The 12,167-nt window shown below is 46.4% G+C and overlaps 1 protein-coding gene across 2 annotated transcripts in view; it reads right to left on the bottom strand.

The window, feature by feature from the left end:
* Positions 1-12,167, bottom strand: part of SPINT2 (serine peptidase inhibitor, Kunitz type 2) — a 65,117-nt gene that overhangs the window by 19,331 nt on the left and 33,619 nt on the right. Inside the window, exons 4-5 of one of the 2 annotated variants that reach the window (XM_030217287.1) lie at positions 8,858-8,911; positions 8,480-8,650 (exon numbers count right to left, since the gene is read on the bottom strand). In XM_030217287.1, the coding sequence (XP_030073147.1) occupies positions 8,480-8,650; positions 8,858-8,911 (225 nt within the window). The remainder of the gene's footprint in view (positions 1-8,479; positions 8,651-8,857; positions 8,912-12,167) is intronic. The other variant, XM_030217288.1, reaches the window with a different exon arrangement.

Genomic DNA, 12,167 nt, shown 5'->3' with positions numbered 1-12,167 from the left:
CAAAACCTCTGTAGCTCCGAACCCCGAGACCTCTGACTGCCCTCTGTCTGCGTTTTCGCCGTTACTGCGCTCTCCTCCGCTCCAGGACCACACTAACAACGTCCCCCGGTGAATCCAAGATGGCGTCCACGCCGAGTAGCGGAGCGCGGGAAACCCCCTCTGAGGCCACCATCCAACTTGCAGGCCCCCATTCCTCCAGGCAGCCTGTGCTACATAGTCCCGCTACGCTGCGCCTCTTACCACAACGAGGGCAGCGTTTTGCTGTCTCAGCTGCCATACAGCGCTAGCGCTGACTCGGGGAGAAAGGGCACAAATTGAGGAAGCTGCAACACTCACCCAGCCACAGGGGAAGTGAGGTACGGCCCTGGAGGAGCTGCAGACGGCGTCCCAGCGCTCCAGCACCTGGTCAAAGGAGCTCAGGTCTGGAAACGTGCTGTCTGTGGGTCAGAAGGTTTTTTTTTTTTTTACTGTGAGCTAAGAGCACAGAAAGCCACAGAAGAAACAGCACTGAAAACCCACTGGGAGAAGGGGAGAAACGGGTAAGGCAGGGACCTGTCCCACAAGTATGCCTCTAAAGTGGGCACCCCAGCTCAACTGGAAACCCCAGGAGCCCCCTCAGCATAGAATCCAGGAGCTGGCAAGCTCTGTCCACCACCTGCTGAAGATACAGATATACTAAAGGTAGAAGGATTGATACACAGGGGGTCTATGCCTGTTTTTAGTGTTCTCTATCTCCACCTGCTGGTAGACAGATACAACCCACCAGTTCCTGGATTCATCTGCTGCTGAGACTAAGGAAATTTCGGATCACAGGATATTTATTGGGATTTCTTAACCACCTTTATGAAGAGATTCACAAGGCAGTATATAGCACATAAAACTTAGTTTTGTTAACAATAGTATAATGACCAAATATAACACACACAATAAGGATATAGTAACATAGTAAATGACGGCAGATATGTCAAAGCTGTTAGCATAGCTGGATTTAAAAAATGTTTGGACAAATTCTTTGAGGGAAAGTTCATTACTGTTAAAGTAGATCTGGGGAAAGCAGCATGGAAACTGTCTACTTTGTGGGATCCTACAAGGTACGTGTGACCTCTATTGGAAACAGGATGCTGGACTTTGCTCCGACCTAGTATGGCTTGTTTTATTCTTACCCTTACCAGAGAGTGGGTAAATTCTAAGCTCTCCCATATTCACTTTACCTGCAAGTCTTCCATAGTAGGGTGGTTCTTAGTATACAGCCAGAGGCGATTTCAAGTAAGTCAGTGTCACGGTTGTGCCCCTGTTTCATGCTCTCATTCATCTCGCCACCTGGTGGTTAGACCTGGTGGCTGCGATGGACTGTCTGTTTGCTGTTTCCCATGATCCAGAAGTCGGTCCGGTCCGGATCTTCCAGCCTTCCAGATTGTCTTGGGACTTTTTGGAACTTAGCAGCACCCTTACCTGGTGGACTCCCTTGTCGGTTGCCTTTATGAACCACCTGGATACTTTCTACTTTGCTTTGGCAACAGAGGTCATCTGATGAGCTTCTCGTCGGTGAGAGTTGTTGCAGTGCTTCCTGCTCTCCTTATCCTGTGGTGGACCGGCCCTGCTTGTTTCCCTGGTTTACTTCTCCTGCTCGCTGCCTGCCCTGAGTTCTGCTGGTATCCTGACTACTCTCTGCCTGCCCTGACTTCTGCTGGTATCCTGACTACTCTCTGCTCGCTGCCTGCCCTGACTTCTGCTGGTATCCTGACTACTCTCTGCTCGCTGCCTGCCCTGATTTCTGCTGGTATCCTGATTAGTTCTCTGGCTTGCTGCCTGCCCAAGACTCGGTGTGTTTCCTGGTTTACTTCTACTGCTTGCTGCCCGCCTAAGACTCCGTTTGGTTTCCTGGAAGCCTCTACTGTGTCTTGCCCTGCCTGTTCCAGCTTGCTCTACTTCAGTTGCACTTTCAGTCCGGCTGCTCCAGTCCTGGTTGTATCAGACTGTCTGTGTTCTGCCTTGTCTCTTGTTTTGGGGGGGATTCTCCTGCCACTGCCGCTCCTCAGCAGCGGCCCAAGGGCTCATGTGTCCTCACTAACATGACAGTCAGATTTTCTCCTGTTTTATGCAATTAGAAACTGGAAGGTTTCTGGCTGAATGTCATTGGGAGTCCTTGGTCCCTCTGATAGCACTAACACACTAACAGAGGAAGGTGTGTGAGCTACCTGGCCTTCTTAAACACCCCCCCCCCCCCCCCCCGAGCTGGCATCTGTGCACCTTATAAGTTATGAAAGGAACTCTTCTTATTGAACAGCCCCCGGTCTCTACGAGAAATCCTCTCACAGCTGCTCTAAAGGACCATGCTCTGTCTTCTAAGAGTCACTGAGGTCTGGCTTCCCCCAGGTGCTTAACCTGCTCCAGATCCAAGAGCAGATGGCCATGGAAAGGGAGTTTGCTATGGTGCACCTTAGAAAAGGCATCAACTGACCAATTTCTAAGTTACAGCTATCAATGAACTATCATGTGAGAATGAACTAATGCAAATGTGATCATACAATATGTTGACCAGGTTTTTCACAATTTGTTGCGATACTTACTGATATAATGTGGATGGATGGATGAATAAGTTGTGCTTGGACTGAGCCTGTTTATAGTTTTGATGTGTTATGTGGTTGTTTTTATTATGTATGTATATGTTTTACTCCACCTTGGACAAAGGTAAATTATAAATAGAAGATAAATTGAAATACAGCCCATGGCTGAAATAGTTCAAAAATTCTGAGCACCTTTACATTTAGATATTATATTATAATTTAAAGTTTAGGCATTTCCTTTAATATTTGATTAAGTTACAGGGAAATCGTCAGAGTTTATTATCCCCAATATAGTACTGTGACATACAATGTGTTTGCCACAAAGGATGCCCTTGACTCCAAATGGTCACATCCAGCAAATGGAGGAAGCTGTTGGATCCAACACAGAAAACCTGAGCCACCACTACAGACCTCTGTCTGTAACCCCATTGATGAAGAGGTGCTTAAGAAGCAACTCCTCCTTATGGTTGTGGGCTTCCTTAAGGGCTATATGGCCCTCCACTGGAATGGAAGTTTTCTTGGTTGACTACCATCATTACCAGAGCGTCTAACTTAGGGACTGTGAACCACCTCTGCAGGTCACCCCGAGAAAGGGGATGAAAACTTGTTCATCAAATCTCATCTCCTTGAAAACCAGGTTTGTGGCCTCCCACAGCACCAGAGCCGTGAGGAGGAGAAAAACCTTTGGAAGCCCCTTCAGGCTTCCAAAATAGGGTCCCCCATTGAGGCGGACTCTAATACCACTGAAGGAATCACAAGGATTGCTAGCAGTGATCTATGAGGGAGGGCAGCTCCTCAACAAAACAAGTGTGCCCCATCAGGGACGCAGAGTCCTTGTCAGGAGAGACCTCTCCAGCCTCTGGAAAGAAACCCCTGGAGGAGAATCTGTCTGGGGAGAAATATTATATTATAACTTACTTGTCCTCCCCCAACATTCCCCACCATGGAAGATGCGAACTCAAGACAGGTCAGCAGCTGCTGTCATTTCCTAGGAACTGTAGCCGCTTTGACAGAAGGCCTGAAGACTAAAGGTCACTGGAGTCCTGGAGCCCCGAATGTCCACCTAAGACGGACAGAAGGGTAAAAAACTGCAACCCTAATGGGGCCAATATGCTCCCCTTGCAACTACAATACCCTCAGAATGGAGGGGCCCCCTGCAGGTCCGCCGAGAGGGGGGCAGGGGGGACAAAATTCCCCGAGCCTCCAAGGGGGGCCCGGTGCTCCCAGGCCACAGTCTCCACCTGCCTGCCCCTTCTCTCTGCCACTAGCCCCCCCTGCATTTGGAAAAGGTAGAGTCTCTAGTTGGCAGTGCAGTGGATTACTTCAGGCCTTCCCTCACTGTGTCCCACCCTCGTTTGAAATAACTTCCTGTTTCCATGAGGGCGGGGCATAGTGAGGGAGGGCCGGAAGGGAGGCGATCTGCTGCTTTCACACGGAGGTGAGGCGCTGCTTGCTGGCACTGCAGAGATTTTTTTTTTTTAATGCAGGGGGCCCGGTGGCAGACAGAGGGAGGCTGTCGACGGGGCTGGGGATTGCGGTGCCAGTGGCCTGGGAGCAGGAGAGGGAGGTGACAATAGTAGCGATTGGGGGGGAGGGGCGGTCTTGGCCTAGCTCAGTCTCTCGGCGGCCCTGGCCAACACCTCATCCCCCTGGCAGAAGAAACCTACTTACCTTAAAGTGCACATCTAGAACGCAGTACAGGAACAAAATGGCTGCGACTCCTGCCAAAGTTCTGCTATGGCAAGAATGGAGATTCTCTCGCTCCTTGGGGAGAGACCTGGGCATTTCCTGCAGTTTTCCCTGTGTAACACTGTCATCCCCATAACAAATGCCCAGCAAAAGAAATTGGCCGCCATGCTTCTGTGTCAGGACCTGCATACCTAACGGCGCTGGCTGGCATGACAGAAGCTCCAAGCAGGCCTATATTGGTATAACTGCAGTCATGGCTTTCCCCAGCCTTTAAAGAGGCAGAATCAGATGCCCTGGGTCCAAATAAAACAGGCCTGCTGCTTTGCCAGAGCAAGGCCGGGCCAGACTACTGTGTCTCAATCTGCCATTCTGACCCCCAATTCCTCTTTTTGTTTAAACTGTATTCCCTGCCATGCAAGAAAGAGTACCAGTCATGCTTTTTTTTTCCAAGTTTTAAAAGAGCCCCAGGACAAGGAAGAAGGGGTGGAGGAAGAGCTTACCCCTGCCCCACTGGCCCAAATTCAGACCAGTACACAGAGCAAATGTCTATAGGGTCTAGGCTTTGGCACACCGTGGAAGAAATTATCAACCAGTGGTCTTCCCTATAGGGTCCAGGCTCTGGGCCACCATGGAAGAATTATCAACCAGTGGTCTGCCTGTGGTCCAGAATCTTGTAGGCTTTAAGGGTGGTTGTGTTTAAGACGGTCCTTAAACTTCAAAACATCAGGATGTATTTAAAGAATTTTCAGTCAATAGGTTCATGATATTCATCTATGGCTGATGAAATGTGGATTGAAGATATCTTTAGCCCCAATTCTGACAAATATAGAGGAGACTGTCCAGTACCATCAAGCACTATCCTAATAATGGGAAATAATGTCTGAGCCCCAGCTCATTGTACAAATCAGTTCCACTTGTGTTGATATTTGTGGAAGTCAACTGGATGCCAAAATTTGTGTTTAGAAAAAGGAAGCTTACCATCTGCTGCTCAATTTCCATGCTGCCGGAAAAATTGTTTACATTGGGAATATGAGGTCCTCCTCCTGTATGAGAAGGGTTGGATGTTGAGTGAGGGGCACTGGTTGAGATGTTGAAAGGACAAGTTGCTGGGCCAACCCTGAAATTAAGGAATACGTGGAATATATTTGGCCTGGGCTTCCAGGATGGTGTTTTTGAACAGCATCCACGCCTGATGTAAATTTTTGACCCTCGCAGTCACTCCTCTTAAGTTTTTTTTTCACTGTTGTCATTTTATCATAGTCTCCTTTTTTAAAAGTTAAATGTTAATGTATTTGATTTCCTATGTATACTTACTTCAAAGCTAATATCAAATCCGATCATATTATGATCACTGTTATCAAGCGGCCCTAGCACCATTACCTCCCGCACCATATCATGTGCTCCACTAAGGACTAGGTCTAGAATTTTTCCTTCTCTCGTCGGCTCCTGTACCAGCTTGCTCCATAAAGCTGTCCTTGATTTCATCAAGGAATTTTACCTCCCTAGCGTGCCCCGATGTTACATTTACTCAGTCAATATCGGGATAATTGAAATCACCCATTATTATTGTGTTGCCCAGTTTGTTTGCATCCCTAATTTCCTTTAACACTTCTGCATCCGTCTGTTCATCCTGGCCAGGCGGTCGGTAGTACACTCCTATCACTATCCTTTTCCCCTTTACATATGGAATTTCAATCCTTCTAGGAGACCACCCTCCTCTAAGATAGCACAGGGGGCTACCAGACTGGAAGTGGGACTTCTCTACAACATCCCTGTAGGTCTCCTCTATGTACCTCTCTGTCTCCCTCAGCTCCACCAAGTCTGCTACTCTAGCCTCAAGAGAATGGACACGTTCCCTGAGAGCTAGGAGCTCTTTGCATCGGGCACACACATATGACATCTCACCAACTGGGAGATAATCATACATGTGATACTCAAACGCAAAAGACTGGCTAGCACCCCTCTCTCACTGCTGGACTGCTGACTCCATCTTAGTGTTTTTGAGTTTTTCAATAATTTAAAACTTGCTACAGTATTAAGGATATTGGCCTAATATAATAGCATCTTTCAGTTTATATAGTGTATTGTATGATTTATTTAGTGTTTCCTTCTTAGATGGTAATGAAATGTATTTAAAACTCTATGAAAGGTTGCAAGCGACGTGAACACATCACACCATTTTTGTAAAAACTTCACTGGCTACCAGTACAATACAGGGCTAAATTTAAAACGGTCTGATCTTCAAGGCCCTTAAAGGAAATGGCCCCAAGTACTTGAACAGAATGACCCTCTACCTCCAAGGTCCTTCCAAGGGGTATCCCTAACCACACCCTCTCCAAAAGACATTACACGATGTGATACCCCGCAAGAGAGCCTTCTCCGGAGTAGCCCCTACACTGGAATGAACTCCTTGAAAGCCTGCGCTTAACACAAGAATCTCTACTTCAGGAAGCAGGTGAAAGCTTGGCTCTTCAACCAGGCCTTTAAAGGAAGAAGTAACTAACTGGTTAGTCTCACTCACACCCAGGAGTGACATAGGTTGCACATGCTGCAGCAGGACATGTTTATCCACTTCTAACCTAGCTATGATAACATTTTATCATCTCTCTGACCTCATGTGCAACTTTCTTCTTACTCTCTTATCTATGTGCTCCTTCTTTGCTTACACCCTAAGCTGTCTATTAAAATGTTCTATTATGTACTGTGTTGACATTATAAGTAGTGTACTATGCCATACTTTCTATTATTTGAATATTTTTACTGCTGTAATTGTCTGTTTGATTTATTCTCACTGTAAACCGCCTTGACTGAATTCTTTCAAAAAGGCGGTAAATAAATCCTAATAACTAAATAAATGCACGAGTGCCTTCCTGCCCGCCGCAACAACACGAGATCATCAGTACAATAATATAGCATACCAAAAAAGGAAACTCCAAGGGAAGGTGGGAGATGGTATGTGAGAATGAATGGCCTGCTGTCCTCGGAATACCTGCTACAGGTATCTTCGCTTTCTCACCAAAAACCACCATAGGTCAATTGGACCTTAAAATGGCGAGGACAAAATAGTAAGTAACCTGAAACTATATACAACTGTGTGAATGCAGCCTGGAACAAAATGGGCCTGGGGGGGGGGGGAAGAGTTGGATTCTAGACCCCAAACAAATTCTGCAGAACTGTCTGCCCAAAATGACTATTGCGTCAGGTATTCTGCTCAAGGCAGTAGTGCAGAGTGAATGTGTGGACTGAAGACCATATTGCAGCCTTGCAAATTTCTTCAATGGAGGCCGACCTCAAGCGGGCTACCAACACAGCCATGGCTCTGACATTATGAGCCTTGACATGACCCTCGAGAGTGAGCACAGCCTGAGCATAAGCAAAGGAAATGCCATCTGCTAGCCAACTGGAAATGCTGCATTTCCTGATAGGGACCCCCATCCTGTTGGGATCAAAAGAAACAAAAAGCTGGGTGGACGCACCAAGTAAAAGGCCAATGCTTGCTTGCTATCCAAGGTGTGCAGTGTGCTTTCGCGAGGATAGGCATGAGGTCTGGGAAAAAAATTATTGGAAGGACAATTCACTGGTTCAGCTGGAGCTCTGACACTACCTTTGGCAGGAATTTATGGTGCAAGCAGAGAACTATTCTATTATGATGAACTGTGCAAGAAGATCTGCCACTAGGGCCTGAAGTTCACCAACTCTGTGAGCTGAAGTAACAGCCACCAGAAAAACAAGACCTTCCAGGTCAAGTACTTCAGATGACAAGAAACGAACAGCTCAAAAAGAGCTTACATCAATGAGGACAACGTTGAGCTCTGTGTTTAGATCTTTGCTTTAAACCACAGAAACAACCTGACTTCAAATTAATGACTGGAAATGGGTGGGCTGTAACTTAAGGAACCTTAAGGCAATTTTTTGGAAAGGAAGCTAGTTTGCTACAAAGATGTGAATTATGCAATCAAGATTTCTTGGTTTCTTCTTACTTTTTGAATATATCTAGTTGGTTCACAGAACTACAGAATATACTCTACACTTTCAATATTAAAGATCGTGTGTCTTCTTTCATGCCTTTAAATTGTATTTTTAGGCAGAATGAAAAAGGTACAAAAATGTTAATACTTTAAGACATTGTACATTCAGATGAATAAGTATATCTCTGAGGCAACGGCCAAGATACTAATAAGGTGCTAATTTCCTTTTGGACTAATAGGTGCAAATTAAGTTACCTGAATGTGCCACACAACGCTCTTTGCATACTTCTTCCGACTGGTGGTTGTTCTTGTTTCCCTTGCAGCCTCCATATATAAACATTGTGCAGGTGCGAGTTGATATATTGTAGTACCAGCGTGGGAAGGCAGCACGGCATGGACCAGTATCACTTGGAGGAGCACAGTATTCTAGTAGGATTAAGACAGCAAAAATTTCAAATGTGTTAACATCTCACAAGTGCAAAGCAAACCCTGCCAATGGGTTGTCATCATGATTTGAGAGAAAAGATAAAAAATTAAAGGTTGTTATAAAAACATTACATATATAATCCTACATTAAAGTAGCCTGTGCTATAGAAACAGGTTTAAAGATACAAACTAATGGAAACTACTTACCCTGGAAATTGATCCCCTTGTCACTTTTTGTTTTCTCTGGCTCTGACACAACTGCGGGAGGGGGGGGGGGGGGGGAAGATAAAGGCACAGAGTTTGAAATCTTCAATTAACTAGCAGTCTCTGCTTCACCTGTTATTTCTTAGAACTCATTTTAGTTAGACATAAGTCATCATAAAAAACAAAAGGAAGACCCTAAGTTAAGGAACAATTTTAGTTTAAGAGCTTGCGACATCTGTTCAGATAAGCTTCTCTCCCTCAGTTAAAAAAAATAAAATAAAATCTGCATTATTCAATTTAACTTTTCATCCTGCCCAGGGCCGGTCTTAGCAAGTGCGGGGCCCTATGCAGACCAATTTGGTGGGGCCCCATCCTAGCCCCGCCCCACTGTAGCCCCACCCCCACCTTAGCTCCACCCCATTGATACGATTATTCCAGTTTTAGAACATTTTATAATGAAATTTCAAATAACGACAAATGAAGCTAAACTTGTACAAAAAAACTGATTGAAATAATAAGCACAATGCTATCATGAAACCTCCCCTCCCCAGAAATTATTCAGTTCAAGTCCACTACAATTAGTAGTTCCAATTCTCATAACAAAGGAGAATAAAGGAAAAATATTAAGAAAAGATTCAGTACTTTCAAATTCCCCTATTACTCTGTAACCCATATATGCAATAAAAGAAAAATGAAATGAAAAGATATACAATAAAATTAAGTGATGTGTAAAATATAATGTACAATATAAAAACATATAGACCACCAAGGTATTAAAATTGTTTTAAAATATATACCACAACTCTCTGACTCAAGAAGACTCCGACTCTGTCATCCATAATTGTCTGACAACACACAGAAAAAAAATAAGTAAAAATAAAATAGACAATTAATACCTTATACACCAATATACCAGCCATACGGAAAATGCAGACCGTCAACAATATGAAGCTAGCAAGGGATCATAATACCACAATTCTCATGTAGAGCCACAAATCACCCTTTTAGAGGTAGTGTGTCATGATTTAGGCTCTACACCCTTTCTGATGTTTGGTGCCACCTTAGTAAGGCCAACACACTCTCTCTCCACTGCAAAACACTGTACACAAACTTGTGCAAAAACACACTCATAACATTAACAAACCATAAACAGCACTAATTCCAAGGACAGGACGAGCTACAACCTTATGCGTGGCGTGGAAAGGCAACTGTAATTACACCGGGCTCTAAAACACCACTGCACAACCTAGTGAAAAAAAAACAAACAAAAAGGGCTGCAAACTATACGCTAGCAGAATACTGTACCTTCCTTGATCACACCTGAAAAACACATGAAGGCAAAATACTGAACTGGAAAGTTACCTCAAGAAGTCAGACTCAGCATGCAGCAATACTACAAAAATTGAAACTTACTTGAAAAATATCACAGATGCACATTTCCAAAAACTATTCAAATTACAGCCCACCAGATAGAACAAATGTGGGGACTAAACTTCCATCCAATATCCTATTAGCGTCCCAAACATATATATTCACTGCAGGGTTTACAAATTTTTATAGTCATCAACGATTTACTCCAAATTATTTTCGGGGTTCATCAGATCTAACTGATTCTCACATCCATCTGAACAGTTATGTTCTTTGCGTCACAAGCGTAATGGTGTGGTGCAAATCCTCATTGAATCCCCTTCTTATCATTCATATCACACTGTTTAATTTCCAAGTCGTATAATTTATGTAATCCAGCAAAACTGTTTTTAATAATAAAATATGCCCAACATATCTCAGTGCATAAAATTATCTTTAAATGACGGCAGCTTGTAAACGCTAGGGAACCCCCACCATTTCCAAAAACTGACATATTCCAATTAATAAATCCTGAATAAAATATTTTTCTACCTTTGTTGCCTGGTAACTTCGTTTTTCTGATCATGCTGGCTCAGTATCCGATTGTGCTGCTATCTGTCCTCTTAACTCCGTTTCCAGGGCTTCCTTTCCATTTATTTCTTTACTTTCCGCCTTTCTTCTTCATTTCTTGCCCTACATCCGTAAGTAAAAGCTGGGTCCTCTGCAGACTTGACTGTCCAGTGGATCCAGCTTCTGCCTATTTTCTATATCCATGTGCACTTTTTCTCCTCTCTTCCTTTTCCCTCACCTCATCGCCTTCCTCACTCTTCCCTCGCCTCCATCCATGTCCAGCATTTCTTCTCTCTCCTCCATGCACCCATGTCCAGCAACCCCCCCGTCCCCTCTGCCATCCACCTATGTCCAGAAACTCCCCTCCCCTGCCATCCACCCATGTCCAGCGACCCTCCTGTCCCCCCTGCCCTCCCCTGCCAACTGCCATCCACATATGCCCAAACCCCCCTCCTCTGCCATCCACCCATGTTCAGTGACCCTCCTGTCCTCCCTGCCCGCCCCTGCCATCCACCTATGTCCAGAAACCCCCCTCCCCTCCATGCACCCATGTCCAGCGACCCTCCTGTCCCCCCTGCCCTCCCCTGCCAACTGCCATCCACCTATGTCCAAACCCCCCCTCCCCGGCCATCCACCCATGTCCAGTGACTCTCCTGTCCTCCCTGCCCGCCCCTGCAATCCACCTATGTCCAAAAACCCCCCTCCCCTGCCATCCACCCATGTCCAGCGACCCTCCTGTCCCCCCTGCCCTCCCCTGCCAACTGCCATCCACCTATGTCCAAACCCCCCTCCCCTGCCATCCACCCATGTCCAGAAACCCCCTCCCCTGCCATCCACCCATGTCCAGCGACCCTCCTGTCCCCCCTGCCAACTGCCATCCACCTATGTCCAAACCCCCCTCCCCTGCCATCCACCCATGTCCAGTGACCTCCTGTCCTCCCTGCCCGCCCCTGCCATCCACCTATGTCCAGAAACCCCCTCCCCTCCATGCACCCATGTCCAGCGACCCTCCTATCCCCCCTGCCATCCACATATGTCCAGAAAACCCCCTCCCCTGCCATCCACCCATGCCCAGCGACCCTCCTGCCCCCCTCCCCTGCCAACTGCCATCCACCTATGTCCAAACCCCCCTCCCCTGCCATCCACCCATGTCCAGCGACCCTCCTGTCCCCCCTGCCAACTGCCATCCACCTATGTCCAACCCCCCCCCCTCCCCTGCCATCTACCCATGTCCAGTAACCCCCCCCCCCCGTCCCCCATGCCCTCCACCCTTGTTCAGCACGAGACTCGTTTCCCTGCTCCCCCTCCAGGCACCTGAGCCCCCCTCCCGTCCGAGCCCCCCCCCCTCCCCGCCAAACGACCCTCTTCTACCACCCGACCCGGCCGGCACCTCACC

This window comes from Microcaecilia unicolor, chromosome 11 (assembly GCF_901765095.1).
Source record: "Microcaecilia unicolor chromosome 11, aMicUni1.1, whole genome shotgun sequence".
Classification (NCBI taxonomy): Eukaryota; Metazoa; Chordata; class Amphibia; order Gymnophiona; family Siphonopidae; genus Microcaecilia; species Microcaecilia unicolor.
Note: the sequence above shows the minus strand (reverse complement) of the source record. Positions and strands in the feature narration are given on the sequence as shown.